The 22,059-nt window shown below is 38.3% G+C and overlaps 2 protein-coding genes across 3 annotated transcripts in view; both read left to right on the top strand.

Annotated features, from left to right (window-relative positions):
• ccdc88c (coiled-coil domain containing 88C) overlaps window positions 1-6,078 on the top strand; it is a 51,461-nt gene extending 45,383 nt beyond the window's left edge. The window contains exons 29-30 of the mRNA XM_060879933.1: window positions 2,057-2,304; window positions 4,058-6,078. Coding sequence (XP_060735916.1) covers window positions 2,057-2,304; window positions 4,058-4,897 — 1,088 coding nt within the window. The 3' untranslated portion in view covers window positions 4,898-6,078. The remainder of the gene's footprint in view (window positions 1-2,056; window positions 2,305-4,057) is intronic.
• Window positions 6,079-11,614: 5,536 nt separating this feature from the next.
• Window positions 11,615-16,201, top strand: LOC132852798 (ovarian cancer G-protein coupled receptor 1). 2 transcript variants are annotated; one of them, XM_060880237.1, is made up of 2 exons: window positions 11,615-11,875; window positions 14,121-16,201. In XM_060880237.1, exon 2 carries the CDS (start codon window positions 14,207-14,209, stop codon window positions 15,239-15,241), a length of 1,035 nt encoding a protein of 344 aa, XP_060736220.1. In that variant the 5' UTR covers window positions 11,615-11,875; window positions 14,121-14,206; the 3' UTR covers window positions 15,242-16,201. The 2 variants fall into 2 exon arrangements, with proteins under 2 accessions (XP_060736220.1, XP_060736218.1); XM_060880235.1 differs by having other exon boundaries at window positions 11,617-11,885.
• Window positions 16,202-22,059: the final 5,858 nt, after the last annotated feature.

Genomic DNA, 22,059 nt, shown 5'->3' with positions numbered 1-22,059 from the left:
AAATGATTATTTTATTCCATATGTATTGTTAGACTTCAATCCATATTCTCTTTGATGCATCTACACTTTACTAATCGATTGGCCTGTAATTTACTGATTTCTCATTAGGAAGATTCTTATAGATTTCCACTTCGCCCAATCATCCGGATTGCAGGAGTAAATCAAACAAGTAACGTCCACCTGCAGAGCTGTAAGATTTCAAATCCACTAAACCCGTATGCCTTTGACCTTTAGGGAAAAAAATAAACAAATCCTCAGAAGTTTGGCTTAATATGAACCTGGATATCATTTGAATTCACTGCGTAAATTATTATTTTAATCATTATTTAAACAAATCGTGGATTATGTTGGGCAGGCTTTTGGTACATTTGCTTGGAAGTATTTAAATAATTTTTGATCCCAAACACAATGTGACTGTTAAACTATTTGGAGGTTTATTCACTTGTTTTAACCCTGAGAGACACAAAGCCATTTTTGATGTGCTGCTCATGCTGTATCACAGGGCAGCGTAACACCCTGAGGAAAGTGTGCACACTAACGTCTCTGTCTCCTACATGAGCTTTATATGACAGTGGAGAGAATATACCCTCCCTCCCTCCCTCCCTCCCTCCAGCACAGCACAGACAGATTTGCTCTCTTGGACACAGGATATCGATGACTGCCACATTTTCATTGATTGACTCAAACCTAGTGATCGGGTAAAAGATTATTTGTTGTGCAACTTGGACCTGGGGCATAGTCTCCCACCCCAGATGATGAGAATTAGCAAACAGACAGACAGATAGAGATTAGACAGAGACAGACAGACAGATAGAGATTAGACAGAGACAGACAGACAGATAGAGATTAGACAGAGACAGACAGACAGATAGAGATTAGACAGAGACAGACAGACAGATAGAGATTAGACAGAGACAGACAGACAGATAGAGATTAGACAGAGACAGACAGACAGATAGAGATTAGACAGACAGACAGATAGAGATTAGACAGAGACAGACAGATAGAGATTAGACAGAGACAGACAGACAGATAGAGATTAGACACAGACAGACAGACAGACAGACATAGAGATTAGACACAGACAGACAGACAGACATAGAGATTAGAGAGACAGAGACAGACAGACAGATAGAGATTAGAGAGACAGAGACAGACAGACAGATAGATTAGAGAGACAGAGACAGACAGACAGATAGAGATTAGAGAGACAGAGACAGACAGACAGATAGAGATTAGAGAGACAGAGACAGACAGACAGATAGAGATTAGACAGAGACAGACAGACAGATAATTAGACACAGACAGACATAGAGATTAGACACAGACAGACAGACAGACAGACATAGAGATTAGACACAGACAGACATAGAGATTAGACAGACAGATAGACAGACATAGAGATTAGAGTAGATAGACGAATAGATAGTTTGCCGCCCCTTTTGCATTGCTTTAACATAGCTGTGTTACTATGTGTCTCTGTAGTATTCTGTTCTTTGTTTATACCAGTAATGATATTTTAGTAATCTGTTTAACCAGCTGTTTAGATTATTTTAACTATTACAGTCACTGAGGTTACACAAGCCAAATAAGAGCCACACCATAAATGACACCAAACAAATCATGTTTGTCAGGCAAAAAGGTCTATTTTAGTAATAACATCACCACCACCACACATTTGCTGAACGGAAAAAACAGTTACCAACATCTTATTTTGAAATCAGTGGGCAACCAGTCTTCTGAGAGAACTGGTGGAACTGATTCTCACACACACACACACACACACACACCACAACTCGGTCTACTTTCACAGGCACAAAGATGTTCAAGCATTTGTTTGTAATTATAAACTAACTTAAATAACTATATATTGTCATTTTTCTTCAACAGTTATTCTGAATAGCTTTAGTGCTTGTTGGTTTGTTTTACAGGTTGACATAACTGCAGCAATAATTAATGAGAATAAATAAATAAACTTTTGTTTACATTTATTAAAGCCAGAATGATGAACCCCTCATGCTTCCTTTTGATGAACTGATTATTTGAATTGATTTAGGTTCCCTGGAGCGCATACAGAGACATTCTGCCAGTCTCTCCTGCGATGATGTGGTTGGACTGAGCCATGAGAGCTCCACATTTAGCCAGTCTTCTCTGCTACCTCGTAGCTCCACCCTTCCCTATGAAGCCACCCCTTTATCCCGGTCTACCCCACGAGGCACCGGTCCACGCCCCAGATCCCCTGGCAGTGAGATGGTCACCCTGGAGGAGTTTCTGCAGGAGAGCAAAACCTTGTCACCTCCTACTGTAAGAACACACAGAAGAATAAATGCCTGGACAAATGGCCTTTTAAAACCTATACCTTTTACTGATCTACTATTTTTGTCTCTCATTACAATTCAGTCTCTTTCTTGATCTGCCTGTATCTCTATCACTGATTGCCACTGAACTGAACTTTATGTAGAAGAACACGAAAAATTGTGACATTAATGTCGCAATAACTTGCATTTAAAATGGTACAACAAATGCTACTATTGGTTGCCAGACATAGAGCTGTTGTTGCCAGGTGTTTGTTGCCTATAGAATGAAATTTCTGCAATTTATGGCTTCTTTACTGTTGAAGTTAATTTACACAAGTAATGTGCATTAGATGCTTCAGTGACCATTAATTGAGATGGTTCAGTCATAAATAATGCTGCCGCTTTAGCCGTCTAAAAAGAAATGAACTGGGATAAGCAATGGAAAAGCATCAGGGTAAAAACTCTCTTATCTTATCTTATCTTATCTATCTATCACAAACAAATGCTGTCTCTTCGGCCATCCGTAAACAATAAATAAATCAGATTAGATCTGCCTCCTTGATGTCATGGTATTAAAAAAATCATTGTCACTTATCTAGCTGTCTTTTTTCCCACTTCCTACTAATTAAACACACGAAATAATGATGTCTTTCCAAACAACTGTAAACATAAATGAACCCAGATTATGGGTTCAAAGACATTTTGGGGTAAAAGATCATCATCCATCCATCTATCTATCCATCCATCTATCTATCCATCCAGTCACACATTTAATCACACATCACTATTATATGTGTGGAATCATCTTCAATATTCTGTTATTTTCTGTAGCAATGTATCATTATAGCAACATTTTATGATTTAAGCTGTCTCTAAGGGACTAATGGCCTAGAAATGTCCATCAAAGTTCTTATTCTGAATTGCAGGTGTGTAGCGATGGTCAAAGGGGGGTGTATTAACATTTTAGACTGGGTATTGGGAAAGGTCTCAGTGGGTATCTGGATTCTCTGCTATTATGACATTGCAGTGATTTTGTAGAAATAATATCATTATTCTAAACATAAGCAGTGTCTTTACACATGGTGCAGATTGTGTCAGAGATTTGGTCATCAAAACAAAATGCTTTTTTTTTAACCGAAGTTGCCGTTTACAAAGACTTTTGGAATTTGATCACAAATCCTAACGTATTTCTATCATCTACAGAGTAATTTTGAGCAGCTAAATGATTAGACCTGGTGGTAATACATTTTCAGAGTGGTTAAGGCACAGAAGCAGCAAGTTGACCGAAGATCAATAAGACTTCCGATTTATGGCTTTACGGATTGATCTTTGCTGATATTTGAGGCTTGGAACTGTGATCCTTAGGGTTGAAATTGCAGTGATATTTTGTAATTGAGGTCTAGCTGTATTCAGTGCTGAAAGAAATTTGTTTACAGCACACAGACCTTGCACTCAGGCACCAGTTGTTATTATGTGGCCTAGAGCAAACTTCATCTGCTTCTGACTCATACCACATCATTCTGCATGTCCCTCTCTGCAGCTCCTTTCTTTTGCTTGTTTTCCTTCTCTCCCTTGATGTGTCAGCCGTTATGAAATATTTAACAAGCTGCCTACAGGTTATTTATGTTTGTGCACTGAAGTGTACTCCAGGTAATGAATGCGTGCCACTGGTTTTATTGTAATCAAGCACAGTTTTGGCTTGGAGCTCTAAATGAGCTCTGTATGATGACTTTTGTTCAAATATTTGTATATTTTTCTAGGTGCACACAGGAAGTCCGGAGGATCTAATGACTGACTATTTCACCAGAGTGGGCAGGCCAACGCCACCTATGAAAGATGGCAGCAAAACACCAACTAGTTACGTCACGCCCACCATCAAAACACCATCCATACCAGATGGGCGATCCTCCAAACCTGGGCACAGTGTTAAACCAAGCATACGCCTAACAGAAGCTTCCATTAACCTTTCTCAATCCCAGACGCTTCCTAACCGAGGCACTGGTGGGACTGGGGGGCGATCTTCGCACCTACAACACTCGGGGGCTCATGGAGGAACCACAGGCAGCAGCAGCCTGAGTCGCACTTTCAGCCTGGCCTCAGCTGACCTCCTCCAATCGAATGGCCCTGACTGTTACCGGTCCGAGGGGGGCGGCATCATGCAGGCTGAGGGGGCAACGAGGAGGGAGCGTCCGCTTTCAGCCAGACTTACTGGAAGCTCTGGGTATCTTTCATTAGACCCCCGGCGCTTCTCTGTAGCTCCTTCCAGGGAGGATCAACCCCTCACGTCTTCCTCCACTGTATTGCAGTCAGATCGAGGTTACACAGGAAGCGGTGGTCGCTCAGGAACACTGAACTCGACCACTTCGCACCAACCTCGGGGTGAGGTGGCATTGGTGACACCAGTCCGTGCTGTCTCTGCTCTTAGGCAAAAGGAGGTGGAGGATCACAGAGAGCCCAGGCAGACTGAGCCATCTTCATCCTCATTAAAGAAATCGGACAGTTCTGGCTGTTATGTAGAGGAAAGGCCCATGAGCACACCAGCCTCACCAGACCCAAACAACGACCAGCAGACTGTTTGGTACGAATACGGCTGTGTGTAACCCAAAGTCCAACCCTGTGGTAGCGCTGTTAAACCATATCCACAGTGTTTTTCATTCACAACACTTCGGGACTGCAGTGACGTTGATTTTAGACTGATAACATTGCAAATATATGGATTTAAAAACCCACTAAACCAACACAGAGAAAGGCATTCACTCTTTCCGCTTCTCATTGTTCACAAGCCCACTGTGGAAGACTCTTGGAAGACCAAGGAATGTTTTCAGGATTTAATCCGTCTTGAGAAAGTTTACTCTTCCGTTATCGCACACCAGAGATTTCCTCCAGCTTTCTGCGGACGGCATGCCTGGCAGGTCCAAGTTCTATTCTGAATGCAAAGCTCAAACATTGGCCTTCACTTGAAGGACCGCTCCCTGGATAATCATAGCGTAATTACAGTATCCATCTTTAGGAGGTGGGGTGAAAGGAGCGAGTCCACCGTTGAGACAGTCTCAACGGGAAAAGGTTACTGGAAACAGCTCGTCTCTCTGACACCATATTGACAAACCAGTGAATGAACCTTTTCTGCTGCAAACAGTCACCACATCTCTGCTACAGGACTGGGTTGTGGTCATGCATGGGATACAGAAACAAAAGATCATGAACCATAGAAAGAGTGAAAGAAAAAGAAAAACTGCTGTGGAGACGAAGTGAAGATTAATGCAGAGAGCAGGACTTTCTACACTGAAGTGACACATTTTGACACAGAGTGTCAAACTCCTGTGGTTTTTCATTTACATTTGAGGCATTGACCTCAATATCCATCTACAGCACATTTTGACAACTTGTGTCTCATGCTGACATTTTAGTGTAACAGACCTTTGAAACACTGGAATTGAAATATAAATATGTGCATACATTGTAAGAGCACTATGTAAACAGGACCAGAAGAGCCTTTAACTGGAGTCTTAACACTGGACACATTCCCCAGTTTACTGCAGGAGATTATTCATGAGTAATACTAACAGTGAGCAAACTTTTGCTTGTGTATGAATTTAGTATTCAGTTAGTTTTACAGTTTCCATGTTCTGAAGTGGTATTTATTGAATCCTCAGTGAAACGATGCAGTGACTGTTTTTCTTTCCGAGATCAGTTTTCTTGTGTATTCACTGGGGTTGTGTGTAAGTGACCTGTGACTGTTCAAACAGAACATTTTTATTAAAATGGGGACGTAACAGAGCAAGGATTGCTAAACATGGTGTGTGCATATGATTAATACTAATCTTATCATTACTACTCCTTATGATTAAGCATGACTTCATTTCTGACATCATGATAATCCCTACTGTAAATGTCTGAAGGCTAAATGTTTACACTTTTTTTAAGCTGGCCCTGTGTAGTGATTGGTTAAAGTCATGGTTTGGGGTGAGTCAAATTAATAGCTGAAATTAGCATTGACCATTTAATTTAACATTTGCTGCTTAGTGATATCAGCTGAGATATGTTTAGTCTACATTTGTCCCCCTTTTTGTTTAGTTTTGCACTGGATCATAGCTGAAAAGTAGGGAAAATTCATGACTATCATTTAACTGTAAACAGGTTAATATAAGAACAGGCAGTTTGGTATAAAGTGTCAGCAACCTGATATACAGTACAATTGAGGCTACACACTGACAGGTGGATGATTTCTCCATGCAGTTTGGCACTTGTATGTTATAAACTTGCTGTAAGATTCCTCATTATTTACATTTCCGTTTGTTTTGTCAAAAATGCGAGGTAACCCCAAAACCCCAAACGTTTTTAAAAATGACATGACTCTAGTATTTGCACTCCAACTCCAAGGTGCAGAAGCACATCAGGACTGGGTGAACGGATGGAGCATTTAAAGGAGTGAATTCTGTTCAACTGTTTGAAGTTTTTAATTGTTTGTGGCTCTTTTTTTTTTAATTGCATGTCAATATTCAAATATAGAGTAGCATGAAGACTACTATAACAGTATACTGCAAAAACTTCTCATACCCTAAAAAGCTTGATCTAAACAGTGGATATTAAGTCTACACACGTCAGAAGTTGTTTTTGTGATGTAAAAAAAAAAATCAAGATGAATCTATTTCTAACCTCACAATAAGTTAGAAATAGCTAATAATCAGGGGATAACCAGGTAGTGAATGTTTCCATTTTTGTTTCACTTGGATTCTTTTGCTTGCGAATTCACATGAAAGGTTGGGAAAGGTCTGACTTGGTTTTTTAATTCTTTTACAGCATAAAAATCTACAATTGTAACAGGGGTGTGTAGACTTTTCATATCCACTATTGATCTTGGGAGTAATACTACAGTAACTAATGTGAAAAAAGATCAGGTTCCTCGGCACTTAGGATATTTCTACATTTTTAATCAATTGGTTTATCTTCAGGTGAACGTTAACTATGTATTATTCATAGATTATGTTTTCAGTGTTTGCACTTATGATTTAGATATAGTACATCACTTTCCCGAATTCGCTTATTAAGATGTACCTACAGTATATGCTGCTACATGGCATTAAGTGAAGTACATCTGAGAACGTTTCACATTAGTTACCTTTGTATGTATTTATATTTGCAGAGAAATTCTAAAATTCTTAATGAGGAAAAAGATTAACGATGCTTAATGAATTAAAAGACCAAACAACACCAAATTGTTATATTTAGTTTATGGAGTTGATGTTTTGTTAGTAGACAGTAGGCATAATCCATTGCAAGAGATTTTTGTTTAGCACGTTACACAGTATTAAGTGGTTTTATCTTATGTTGTTCTCTAGAGTTAAAAAAATCTTAACATGAAAATTACTATTTGTTTTTGAGTTTTATCATTTCCTTAGCGGGTATCGTTTGACTAAAGTGTGTGAAAGATTTGGTGTTGCTTGGTTGTTTTAGTACATTAAGCTTTTTTTTTTCTTCGTGTTAAGCGTTTTTAAAACTTCTGCATTCTCAAATTGTGAAATATATAATTGCTTATTCATTTCTGAGCAGTAATTGCATTGTAACGCTGGTAGTTTTCACTCGTGTACTTCACAATTTGTACAACAGCCTACTCGAAATTAGAAATGTAGATACGCTATATAGCCAAATGAATGTAGACACTTTACCATCACACTCTCATACTTACTGAACATCCTATTTCAGATTTAGTCCACTATGATGTTATATTAACCTCCACTTCACTCCTCTTCTTATTTTATGAAGACTCTTCACTAGATTTTGGAGCGTTCCTGTGGAGATTCGTCTTCATTCAGCTACAAGAGCATTAGTGAGAACAAGCACCGATGATGGTTGGATGGTCCCAGGTGCAGCAGGTGTTCCGGTTCATCTTAAATGTGTTCAGGGGTGTTGAGGTCAGGGCTCTGTGCAGGACACTTTGCAGTTTTTCCACTCCATCCTTGACACACCATGACTTCATGGACCTTACTTTGTGTACACGTTTGCTTCCAACTTAATGGAAACGGTTTGGACAAGGAGCACATTTGCCACGTTCTGATGGTTAAAAGCTCACAAACTTTTGGCTGTATAGTGTATTATTGCATATTAATACATGAAGACAGGAAATAACTGGTTTTGGCTCTCTGACTTGTAACTGTAATACTTCATTCAAGTTTCTGTCGGTTTGTTTTCAAGAAAGCTAATGTCCAAAAACTGCTTTTTATTTTTTTCTGCTTTTTTTTTGTATTAATTTTTTGTAATAAAGATTTTGTAAGAGAGGGCTGCCTCTTTTCCTGACACAGCGTGATTAAAAACAGGAAACGACAAGTTTCTCTTCTTTCACTCCTACTTATTCACGTGTCAGAGCTGTAACAAGCTGGTTCAAGTCACTTTTATTTTTCAAGTTCAATTCAATTCAAGTTTATTTGTATAGCGCTTTTTACAATGGACATTGTCTCAAAGCAGCTTTACAGAACAGAAGGTAAACATAAGGAGAAGTATAAAGAATTAATATAATAAAAATTCAAGATATATAGTTCACAGTATGTATGTATATGTATTTATCCCCAATGAGCAAGTCTGAGGTGACTCAGGCAGCAGTGGCAAGGACAAACTCCCTGAAATTGGTAAGGAAGAAACCTTGAGAGGAACCAGACTCAAAGGGGGGCCCATTCTCATATGGGTGACACTGGAGGGTGTGATTATAAATATACAGTCAAACAAATGCTGTATTGGTGTAAGGATCACATGGAGTTCAGAACTCCTCTTAGTATCACGGAGTCCAACTTGAGCTGGTAGATCTGCAGATGTCTCAGGATTCTCACAGAGTCGGCCTCATCTCAGTGTAGGTCCGAGATCTTCATCGCACGGAAGACGATCAGAGCTGGTACAATGTCTGGATGCCTCGGGATGGGTAGAAAGAGAGAAGCAGTGGACAGGGATTAACATATCTGCTGTTCATAAAAATGTGCAAGTCTAATGTAATAGTGCACAAGATTATGGGATGTGTTATGTGTATGCCTGACTAAAGAGATGGGTTTTTAATCTGCTTTTGAACTGGGAAAGTGTGTCTGAGCCCCGAACACTATCAGGAAGACTGTTCCAGAGTTTGGGAGCTAAATAAGAAAACGCTCTACCGCCTTTAGTAGACTTAGATATTCTGGGAACTACCAGAAGTCCTGAGTTTTGTGATCTCAGAGAGCGTGAAGGATTGTAACATGTTAGGAGACTAGTTAGATACGTGGGAGCTAAACCTTTAAGAGCCTTGTATGTAAGTAGCAGTAGTTTGTAATCAATTCTATACTTAACATGTAGCCAGTGTAAAAAAATGATAAAATTGGGGTTATATGGTCATACTTTCTTGTTCTAGTGAGAACTCTGGCAGCTGCATTTTGGACTAACTGTAGCCTATTTATTAAAGATGCAGGACAACCACCTAGTAATGCATTACAATAGTCCAGTCTAGAGGTCATGAAAGCATGAACTAGGTGAAAGAACGCTGTTTTTGTGGTATGGGCGATGTGATTTTCAAAAGACAGGTTGCTGTCTAATATAACACCCAGGTCTTTCACTGTCGAGCTACTAGTAACAGTACATCCCTCTAAATGGAAGTTAAATTGTGAGAGTTTCTGTGTATTGGTTTTTGGACCTATAAGTAGTATTTCTGTCTTATCAGAGTTTAACAACAGAAAATTGCAGCTCATCTCTAAGGCATTGAGTTAATTTGGACACTTTAGCTGTTTCATCTGTTTTTGATGAAATATATAACTGTGTGTCGTCAGCATAGCAGTGGAAACTAATCCCATGTCTTCTAATAATGATCCTTGAGGGACCCCATGACTGGTAATAAACTGGAGGATTCACCATTTAATTCTACAAAATGGTATCGATCAGACAGGTAGGATCTAAACCAACTTAAAGCCTGTCCATGAATACCTGTGTAATTTTGTAAGTGATCTATGAGAATGTTGTGATCTATAGTGTCGAATGCAGCACTAAGGTCAAGTAGAACTAATAGTGACATACAGTCTTTGTCCGAAGCTAAGAACAAGTCATTTGTGACTTTCACAAGTGCAGTTTCTGTGCTATGATGGGGCCTGAAACCTGATTGAAACTCTTTGAGGATATTGTTTTCCTGTAGGAAGGAGCTCAGTTGAACAGACACAACCTTTTCAAGTATTTTAGACATAAACGGAAGATGTGAAATAGGTCTGTAATTTGATAGGTCATTTGGATCTAAATTAGGTTTTTTGATGAGTGGCCTAATGACTGCCAACTTGAAGGATTTAGGGACGTAACCTAAAGATAGCGAGGAGTTAATAATATAAAGAAGAGTCTCACCAGCTTTATGTAACACTTCTTTCAGTAATTTATTTGGAATGGGGTCTAGTGAACAAGTTGTTGATTTAGCTGTTGTAATAAGTTTAACTAACTCTTCCTGTCCTGTGCTCGTGAAGCACTGTAGTTGTGTGTCTAGAGCCTTAGGTGAGGCTGGGTCACTAGTTGCTTTCGTATGTTGAGCATCACCTATTTTATTCCTGAAAGTGGAAAGCTTTTAAGGACCATTCATGAATAAATTCTCTGTTCAAGTCAAGAAGCTTTTATTGTCATTTTAACCATATATAGCTGTTGCATTACACAGTGAAATGAGAAAACGTTTCTCCAGGATCATGGTGCTACATAAAACAAAGACAGAGCTATAAGGACTTAGTATGTATGTCTTAGCCAAAAAAAATGCATCTGTGTAACCTGGTGCAAACAGTGTGAGACAAAAGACAAAAAAAACAAAACAGTGCAGGACAAAAGACAGTGCAGGACAAAAGACAAAAAAGACAGTGCAGGACAAAAGACAAAAAAAAAGAAGACAGTGCAGGACCCAAGACAAAAAAGTGCAGGACAAAAGACAAAAAAAAGAAGACAGTGCAGGACAAAAGACAAAAAAGACAGTGCAGGACACAAGACAAAAAAAGAAGACAGTGCAGGACCCAAGACAAAAAAGTGCAGGACAAAAGACAAAAAAAAGAAGACAGTGCAGGACAAAAGACAAAAAAGACAGTGCAGGACACAAGACAAATAAAGTGCAGGACAAAAGACAAAAAAAGAAGACAGTGCAGGACAAAAGAAAAAAAAAAGACAGTGCAGGACACAAGACAATCTTACGACTGAATGTTGCTTCATGATGAAAACATGCACTGCCTCGATAGCTTTGAGACATGTGCACAGTTACTCAGTTATACAGAATCTCCTGCTGCTGAAGTGACACTGCTGTAACCCTGCAGAGGAAACACGGATATAGATGACTGTCGCCTGCTGTTGTTCTCTGCTCGCACCATCGGAATTAGTTCATACACATGACCTGCTTCACTGCTGCTTCTCACACTGACTGCTTTCCCTTTTAGTTCCGGGAAGCACCACGAGGTTTATTCTTGCACGTCTTGATCATTTCACTAGTGTGAGTGTGAGTGGATGTGTGGATGTGTGCACACTTACTGTAAAGCGCTCTGCCGCAGCGCTCGCGCTCATTACTAATCTCTTTAACGCTACAACAAGCATCGGAGGAGAAGATACAAGATAACATCAGGGTGGAAAAAAGTAAGTAGATATTCTTATTTGTACTCGTTGTATTGTTTTCGTCTTTAAACGGAGCTGTGAGTGTGTTCTAATAGTCTATACACATTGAAATGAACCATGGCTGTGTCTTATTTTTAAGGAAAGTGCGCAGCTTTTCTAAATAAAGGACGTTACGGTGGACTTTGTTTTTGTCGGTTTCCAAGAATTATTTCACACAAAGTTCACTGTATTTATGGGGAGGTTTTTAATAAATAAGCTGATAGTATATACTTAAGAAATATACATTTAAACAACGCTGGTTATGGTGGTTGGATAGAATTTAATAAAAACAGAAAAAAAAAGTAATTCGAACTGAAATAATTGCGCATATAATTGCGCAAAAGTCAGCGGGATAAAGCGCACGTGGGAATCACACAGTTGTCTCCCACTGGTCTTTCATCAAAGTCAAGGAAGAAAGATGGCCTTCATCGTGTTTGGAAAGGATGTGTGTAAAGAAAAGATGTACAGCTGGTTTACTACCCAAACTACAATAGAATGATTCATATTATTCAGGAAAAAATCCTGTACAACACTAATTTCATTAAAGGATTCATTTAAGTCAACTGAAATTAAATAACTGATCTCTACTCTGACATATTAAATCATTTCTTGTCTAATTTGTATATATATATATATGACCTTTTGTATGGCTGAGATGGGCTGGTTGTGATAAATTGGTGGCAGAAGTGTAACTATTGCTTCAGATTTTCTTTGGAGAAACCTCACTGCATGCACATGTTGTCTTGTCTGGAATGTTGGTTTTTGCACTGTCCAGACCGTGTCCATTACTGCCACCTACATTCTCCAGGACCGTGCCAATCTCCCGAGACCGCAGATACGGATGGATGACAGTGAACCACAAAATGAACACATGCCTTGTTTTACCCCTCAATTACACATCCAGTATAACATTTGAATTTACAATCATAAGCAGCATGGATGTAAAAATGATCACTGATCTTTCCATCATTCAACATGAGTGAAATTGCCATGTTTTTGTTAAGGAGGTCATGTGTGAGCAAAGTGCACGCCTCTATTTTAATTCATTCTTCACTGACAGTCAAAAGATCCTGCTTGGGCTATGTTTCTGTTGTTTACTTAAAAGAGGAAAGCCACAAAAACAACATGGTTGCTAGGAGCTTTGAATGGGTTGGAAGGAAGGAAAGATGCGCTGTTGTGGCAGAAGGAGTAGTGACAAAATGGCTTAAGTATATATAAAATATTTAAAAAAAAAACAACAGATTCTCTTCTCTTCTCAGATTTAGCAGTGTGGTGGTTTTCTGTTTCTTGAGTCAACTATTGTCTAAAAATGGTCAACTGTTTTACAGTTTACTTTCTTTACATTTTGTCCAACTGTGATAAAATACTAAGATTTTGTTATCTGTTTCTGAGGTTGGAAAAATTGTGTCCTGGGTATGAACTATTTACAAATTTATAAGACATTACATACAAAGAATCCCTGACCTCAGCCTCACTAAAACTGACTGCACAACAGATCTCCTCACCAGGTATCAGTGTCTGATCTCTCTAATGCTCTGGAGGTTCGGTGAACACAAATCCACACAGCCACACTCCTGATTCAATGGAAAGCCTTCCCAGAAGAGCAGAAGATAACAGAGAAATGTGTCTGTGTATTTGTCAGTCAAATAACTCCAGGATGTGTATTCTTAATCTAATATCACAATTGTGTGTGTATTAACATATTCATTTGGATAATGAAAATATTATTAATATAAACCTGATGTTAGAATCACGTCAACCCTTAAAGATAGTTAATCCATACTAAGGATCTGCTAATGATATAAAGGGCCAAGTGTAATTATACAAGCATGAAATATATGATATCAAATATATAATTAATAATATGAATTAAACAACATGCTGCTTTTTTATATATTGTACTAACCTCACAAGCTGAGTTTTTAGATTGATGGCCCTCTTAGTCCCTGATCTAGTGAGTCAGCATGACTGTTTGTCTTTTTTGACAAAGACCTCTGTAAATTACTGTAGAGAAGAGCATTGATGCTGTAAATGTACAGCAGATGCATATGATATGAGGTTTGAGGTCTTAAAACAGAGTACTGTTTAGAAAGCAGCTTTGATCCTAAATCAAATACAAATTCTATTCTATGTTTTTTAATGCAAATCTATTGAGTATTATAGATGCTTAAAACTGAAAAAAGCAATAAAGATGAATGTTTTATTTGCTTCCTCTAGATCCCATGGAAGGGTATCTGTGAGAATGAACCTCAGTGGCTAAAACAGGGGGTACGGTCTACTAGAAATAATCTGTCATACCGAACATGTCTGACGATTCGATCAACTGCACTATCAACCACAAAATTCACCAGTACCTCTTTTCCGGCACCTACATCCTGGTTTTACTGGTGGGATTTCCTACCAATGCCTACTCTCTGTACCATGCCTGGCTTCAGATAAGGGCTCGCAATGAGTTGGGGGTCTACCTGCTTAACCTGACTGTGTCTGACCTCCTGTACCTGGCCTCTCTGCCTGTTTGGCTGCAGTACATCTTTTATGGAGATAACTGGATTTACAGTGAGTGGGCCTGCAAAGTGTGTGGCTTTCTGCTGTATGACAACATCTACATCAGCATAGGCTTTCTGTGCTGTATCTCGATAGACCGTTATCTGGCTGTGGTCTATCCCCTCCGCTTCTCCTCACTTCGCACCATGAAAGCAGCAGCAGTAGTCAGTACCATAGTGTGGCTTAAGGAACTTGCCGTAGGTATCGTCTTTTTCCAACACAAGGAGCTGAGCCGCGACAAGACTAATGAATTGGTGTGCTTCGAGCACTATCCCATGCAGACTTGGGAGAAGCCAATAAACTACTACCGTTTCTACGTGGGCTTTTTGTTTCCGTTAGGAATCCTGTCCATCTCATATTTTCGGGTCCTACGGGCTGTTGGCAAGAGCGCAGGGACGCAGACTGCCCAGAAAAAACGCATCAAAAGCCTGGTCACCATCACCATCATCATCTTCCTGGTGTGCTTTTCGCCATACCACATCTTTCTGCTGGTGCGGACGCGGCTGGAGACCGAATGTTCGTTTGTTGAGAAGATTTTTAACTATTACCACTTCTCGCTCTTGCTCACTAGTTTAAATTGCATAGCTGACCCAGCACTCTATTGCTTTGTCAGTGAAAGTGTCCAGTACAGCATCCAACAAGCTGCAGAGGCTTGTGCCCACGTTCTCTGCTGCTGCTGCTCCAAACGCGAGAGCACCTACAACATGGACTCCATACAACAGGAAGCAGCAGCACCTACTTACAATGGCACAGGCACCTCTGTGAACAAACTGCTGCAGCAAACCAAAGTGTAACTTCAGAAGAGTTCTTTAGGAGATTTTAATCAATTTCCTTTGAAATGTGGCTTGATAATTTGATAATAAGGGAAAGCATGTTATTTCTGTGTATTACAGTATACTGTGCTGATGCCTTATTGAGGCTATATGCTTTATTTTGTCTATGTTTTATTTAATGTTTTTATACCAAGTTTAATGACGTGTATTTCTCAGGGACTTTCACTGCTGGTTAATATTCAAGTTTTGAGGGAGGATTTAGATTTTAAAGGCTAGACCAGGCCAGTTGATAAAGTCTACAGAGTTCCCTCAGTGTAACTAACATGAACTGTTCTCAGCAGAAAGACAGTGGTGAGATATGTTTCTCATTTACAATAAGTTTACAGTCTAGAACGTACTACCTGTTAATGCATGTTTTGAAATATATGCATTGTATTCTATGTACAAAGGAAATTCTCATTTTTAGATCAGGTATACTGTATTTCATTTTTATTCTCCATTTTCTAATATTAAGGGAATATAGTGGCTTAGCGGTTAGCATGTTTGCCTCACACCTCCAGCATTGGGGGCGTGATTCCTGCATCCACCCCCTGTGCAAAGAGTTTGTAAGTTCTCCCGCTTCTCTCTCCCAGTCTTAAGACATACATTGTAGGCTGATATGCATCTCTAAAATTGTCTGTAGTGTGTCAGTGTATGATAGTGCATTGGATATTTTGGAACCACATCCACAGTGTCCTTGCCATGTGCCCCAAGTCTCCTGGGATAAACTTCAGACACAACACAACACACAAAGTAAGATTTACTGTACAGAAAATGGATCGATTTTAAATATATATGTTTACTGTGGTACTCAGGCATCAGAAAATATTCTCTCAGTGTGTTAATCTACAATATTTACAACCACTGAAATTTACAATACATTTCTTAGTAGACGCTGTCACATATACAGAATGTGCATTAAAGAGTGTGTCTGTCAGTAACCATTGCTTTTTCTCTAACATTATTGAAATTGTATGCATGTTATAGAAATGTTTGATTTATTATCAGTGAGAACTCCTACCTTTCAAATCAGCTAAGAGCATGAACGGCAAGTTTGCGTTGATCATTGACACCAGCAGTGACTGGTACAGAAAGATCTCCTTGTACTGCACCTCTCTCTCTCAGAGCTACTAGCACTGCTTTATTGGTCCCACCATTCCTCAGGATAAGAGGTACAGTACGAGGAGATCTTTCTGTACCAGTCACTGCTGGTACAGTACAGTATACAGCATGAGGCTTTTCTATTTGGCACCGAGGTGGTGGAATGAACCTCCCTTAGATGTCTGAACCGCTGGATTTGATTCATCCTCAAATGATGGGTGAAGACCTACCTCTTTCCGAAACACTTAGCACTTATTTTCCATGTTTGTTTTATGCGTTTAAAAAAAACTGAACAGCGTTTTTAGATTGTAATAAGCCTGTAACCTAGTAAACCAGTGTTAATGTATTTATCTACTGGATAAAGGCGTCTGCCAAATGGCGTAAATGTAATGTAATCTCAGAGAAAGAGTTTGCATATCAACAATAATGTCTCTAGCATGTTATTTTAATATTGAGCTATTTTTTAGCTTATTAGCTGCATTTTCTGTGTAACTACATCGAGAAGCATTTTATTTGCTGAGAGTAACTATGAGAGTAACTATGAGTATGTAAAAGGTAGGTGACAAGATGAATGAACACATTTTCACTAAGGTAAAAGAAAGATGTAGTCTGGTCTAAAAGACACTGATGAATAACATAAAGTAAAACAATACAATTCCCTTATTTTATCCGATTGATACATGCTGATAAATGTTTTCTATTATTAGTGCTGTTGAAGAGTTTCCATGGATACACCGATGTCAATCATTATGCAATCTGACATTCCCACGTGGCAGAAAAACATACAGACTTTTTGTGGCTTGTATTATTAAAATCATGGATAGGGATTTACACTGCTTTCTGAATCTACCATTTGTAAATGTTGCTTTTTAACATAAACTTTAGTATCACAATTTTTAATACTAAAAAGAGAGTTGCCAGAGTCTTACTAACTAAATAAGTAATATTTACTGATTAACATTAAAATGTAAACTATTTAATTTCCATGTTGGGTAGCAGTCTAAGAGTTAAGAGAGAAAATGATTCATTTTTTTCTTAACATAATGTTCAAACTTATTAATGATGAGTAAAGTGAAAGAGTAGTTTCCACATTGCTGCAGGTGTGTCAAATATTTTAGTAACACATGATTTGTGATGTGGTCAGACGTTCCACTTTAGCAGAAAGTTTAACTGTGGTTTATAAACCCTGATCTGGGGGTTGTAACGCTTCTACCCAGATATTTTAATTCCATGAAATGAAAGAGCTCGATGCCAAAGAGTCTGTAAGCCGTGCGTTTAATGGCAGGTGCATAGGCAACATGATTCTGTTATACATGAGGTTTTAGCTCTTTTGTAGAGTCACATATAAAAAAAGAACCAAATCATAACAAGAAAGCAGAACAAACTTATCAAACTTATCAGCTACCCTGATTCATGACACTGTAACAAAGTTCTTCTACGTCATCATCACTTGATGCGTGCATTATGAGTAATCTGTCTCTTAAAGGGCATGCCACACATACATGGGTCTATTTCAGGGTCCTGGGGGTGGCAGTGGAATTTGTGCGCATGAGCTGTAAAAACAGTAATAATGATACTGGTAGCTTAAACTATTCTAATAATGTGCTGGGACTTCCGGGATAAGTATCTGCAAGGACGGACGCTGGACTCTGTTATGCTTGTGTCCTGACTCTTCTCCTGTTTCTGTTTTGAAGACCAGCACGAAGGGCAAAAAATCCTCTATCTTCAGAGGATTATGTTTTCGGTTACAAAAGATTTTTTCGAAACAAGAGTAGCCTCACCCACTTGTTAAGCACTTTTTAATCTATTAAGTAATCTCACTCTGAGATATGTAATGTACAGTCTGAAAGATGAATTGTACAGAGGAAGTTGTGAAATGGGAATGGGAAATGGGAATTATTTATTAAAATACATTTATTTTTTGCTCTTTTGAAGTGGGTTGTGATGATTTACAGTTTATCCCAAAATAAACCAGACTAAGTCTACGTTATTTTCTGAGCAAGGCATAAAATAATCCTAAATTAGCTTCTAGATTGAGATCTAGAAACTAATTATTATTATAGAATGTGAATTGAAATGTAAAGAAGAAGGATTCTGTGAAGACTGGTTTAATACAAGTTACGATGGGGATACGGGGGGGCACGGTGGCTTAGTGGTTAGCACGTTCGCCTTCCCCGGTCCAAAGACATGCATGGTAGGTTGATTGGCATCTCTGGAAAATTGTCCGTAGTGTGTGAGTGCGTGAGTGAATGAGTGTGTGTGTGTGTGCCCTGTGATGGGTTGGCACTCCGTCCAGGGTGTATCCTGCCTTGATGCCCTATGACGCCTGACCCCGTGACCCGAGGTAGTTCGGATAAGCGGTAGAAAACGAGAGTGAGTGAAAGATGATGGGGATACTTTGTATTGAATGTGAGCACAACAGAAGAAGAGCAACAGACGCCTGCACACACTCACTGAGACGAGTGAATTACCCAAGAAAAACACAAGTGTTTCTTTGTGACCAATACAATCTTGGCATGCGGCGAAGTCTATTTATTATTAATGGTTATTCAGGTGGAGTAAATGAATCAATAGCTTCCAAAGATGTTTAGGAATTGAGCAAGACGGTTTCTGAAGGTTAGGTCATTATGTTAAGGCTCCAGCCAAGTCTACAATTCCCTGAAGTTACATGCTATATTCTGAATAAAATGCCCTTTTATATCAGACACTGAAGAAAACAAATCTGTTGATAGAATGAAAAAAAAGCTTGAAAAATTCAAGCTTGAAAAGGTAAAGAAATGTCATTAAATACTTATGATAATCCTTTAAACATTTTTTATGGGTATAAAGTAACGAGTGAATTATGCAACATGGCTGTGAACCTAAACAAGAAAATGTCTCTCACAAGATTCAGCAGCTTTAGGCAATTTCTGGATTGTGAAATATCTTGCAGTCAAGGCATTAGATTTGCATTCATTAATGTCAGGGAATTTATTTGGCCAGAGAGTAATGATCATTTCAGTTTATTAGTCATCTCCACATACTCCTTGTTAAAAGCCAAAATGACTATGGTTCAATGTTGAAATTTTCAGGAGAGAATAAGACTTACTGAGAAAGAGCAAATGTGTTGCAATAACCACTCATCAAAGTGGAAGGTGTCATTGCATCATTTCCTGTGCTTTTCTAAAGGTCTGAGGAAGTTGAAATACGCTGTGAATGTAGGTACGAGGAAGCACATATGCAGTGCTGAATGTAACTAGGAAACTTACTAAATAAAAAAAAACTTTCATTGGTCACTCATCAGGTCATAGTTTAGATCTGTGTTTAAAGTCATACTCGCTGTCCAATTTAATAGGTACACCTGATTATAAATGAAGTTATGCAATCAGTCAGTCATGTGGCAGCAGCAAAGTGCATAAAAAAGTTAGTTTATGTTCACATCAAACATGTGAACTGTGAGAATGACAAAACTGTGTGATCTCTGTGGCTTTAACTCTGGCATAGTTTGAGTATTTGTGGGTGTTTTACAGGAAATACCGTAGGTAGCATTTATATAATCACACTATTGCAATCTGTAGTGAGCAGAAAAGCATCTCAGAAACAGCAACGCATCACACTATGTTGTACATAAGCTACAACAGCAGAAGAACACAATGTTTACAACAGATTCCTGATGTTCTTGCATACAGAGATGCTTTTTCTCTCACCATGGTTATAAAGACTTATACATTTCTATTTAATTCCTGGCAGCTGAAACCTATCAGGGCATCTTCTTTTCTTCTGAACTTACTTCTCAACAAAGCTTTTCTACCCATGTATGTAAAGAAATTAGTAAACTGTAATAGCCACTGAAATGAAGGCGAAAGAGTGAAAAAATAAAAAAGAGCGGAGAAAGAAAACAGCGTAGTACTTCAAGGCTGAGTTCTAGTGGTTGTGCTGATTATATATTTGCTTAGAGCAGGGTCTGAAGTGGGAAACCACGAAAATATGGATGAGATGTATGTCACTTCTGGTTTACCCTCTGAAAACCTTTACCCTTTTCTTTGTGAGTCAGTGATGTAAGAGAGACACTTCCTGCTGCTTGTTTCCAGAGTTTATGATAATGCAAAGAACAGTTTCATATAAAAGAAAGATTTTATCAACACTGAAACAACACTGTGAAACTGCTGCCTTTTACTCTTTCCTGTGTAGACTTATTACGATCACAGGTGATAAAAGAAGCAGTTCTGGCTTATGTCTGTTGGAGACTTTTGCTTTTACTGCAATTTTTAGAAATATGTTTGATGGATTTGAACAGACTGGTTAAACTGTGAAAATGAGTCTCTGTAACACACACACACACACACACACACACACAGACAGAGTGAGTATTGATCGGATGGCTGTTACCTAAAGGCCTTTTTAACAAGCTAAAATGCTGTAAATGTAAATAAGCACAAAAATGTACTGTATGGTACATGAACACATGTCAATATAGGTTCATGTACCATACAGTAATGTTGTTTTTGTTAGACAATATTAAAAAAAAAATCTAGACTTGGTACTTCTGAATATGTATTTCTACGAATATGTATTTTATATATAAAATATATATATATATATATATATATATATATATATATATATATATATATATATATATATATATATATATATATATATATATAAAACTAATGTTACAGGAAAATTGATTACATCAAACATTAAAAGAATGTTTATTCTTATTCCTTTCCCCTATTTACTATGATACCTCAATTTGCCCTAGTGACAGAACTCTGTCTTAATCTGCCATCCAGTGGTCAAACAGTGCAATGTTTAAAATGTAAAAATGTTTAAAATTAAACGCCTATACACTTTATGACTGTGTAGAAATACAAATATACAGGGTGAAGTTAAGAAAACTGGTGCAGTTTAATTCAGCAACATTTACTTGAAACTGAAAGTGAATTTTAGTAAGGCCTTGCAGTGTGCAGTGCTTGATAGAAATAACATTAATACATATGACATCATATAAAGAGTGTAACGTGGTAAATCTATCTATCTATCTATCTATCTATCTATCTATCTATCTATCTATCTATCTATCTGTCTGTCTGTCTGTCTGTCTGTCTGTCTGTCTGCCTGCCTGTCTGTCTGTCTGTCTGTCTGTCTATTTCTGCTGTCTGTCTGTCTGCCTGCCTGTCTGTCTGTCTGTCTGTCTGTCTGTCTGTCTGTCTGTCTGTCTGTCTGCTCTCTGTTTATCTGTCTGTCTGTCTAATTAGAATATTTTGCTATTCTCCTGGTGGTCCAGACACTTGAGGGGTTCCAAGCCCAGGTGAAATGGGAGGGTTGCATCAGGAAATGCACCATGTATCAAACCTGCACCATAGCTAATATGCGAATCATGTGATCCTCTGTGGCAAACAGTGATTACTATTGTTGAGTCCTCATGTTAGTCCTGTTATGTAAATGTGATTTACATGAGTATGTATACTATGAGACTTTTAATTGAAACTAATAATTGGAGAATATGAAAAAGTAGCATTGTTGGAAAAATTTGTGACTTGTGACAAGCTGTTTAAACTGAGATACTGCACTGTGCTGCAACAGACACAACATAAAGAGCAATTTTCTAGAATCATTCCATTGAGTTGACTCCATCTATAAAATTATTATTAAAAACAAGATGAATAAGAATCATTTATTTTATGCAGTATTATTTGTATTTAATTTTATTGTGA

The sequence above is a fragment of the Tachysurus vachellii genome, chromosome 10, assembly GCF_030014155.1.
Source record: "Tachysurus vachellii isolate PV-2020 chromosome 10, HZAU_Pvac_v1, whole genome shotgun sequence".
Lineage (NCBI taxonomy): Eukaryota > Metazoa > Chordata > Actinopteri > Siluriformes > Bagridae > Tachysurus > Tachysurus vachellii.
The sequence above is the reverse complement of the archived record's forward strand: the minus strand, read 5'-3'. Positions and strand labels throughout refer to the sequence as shown.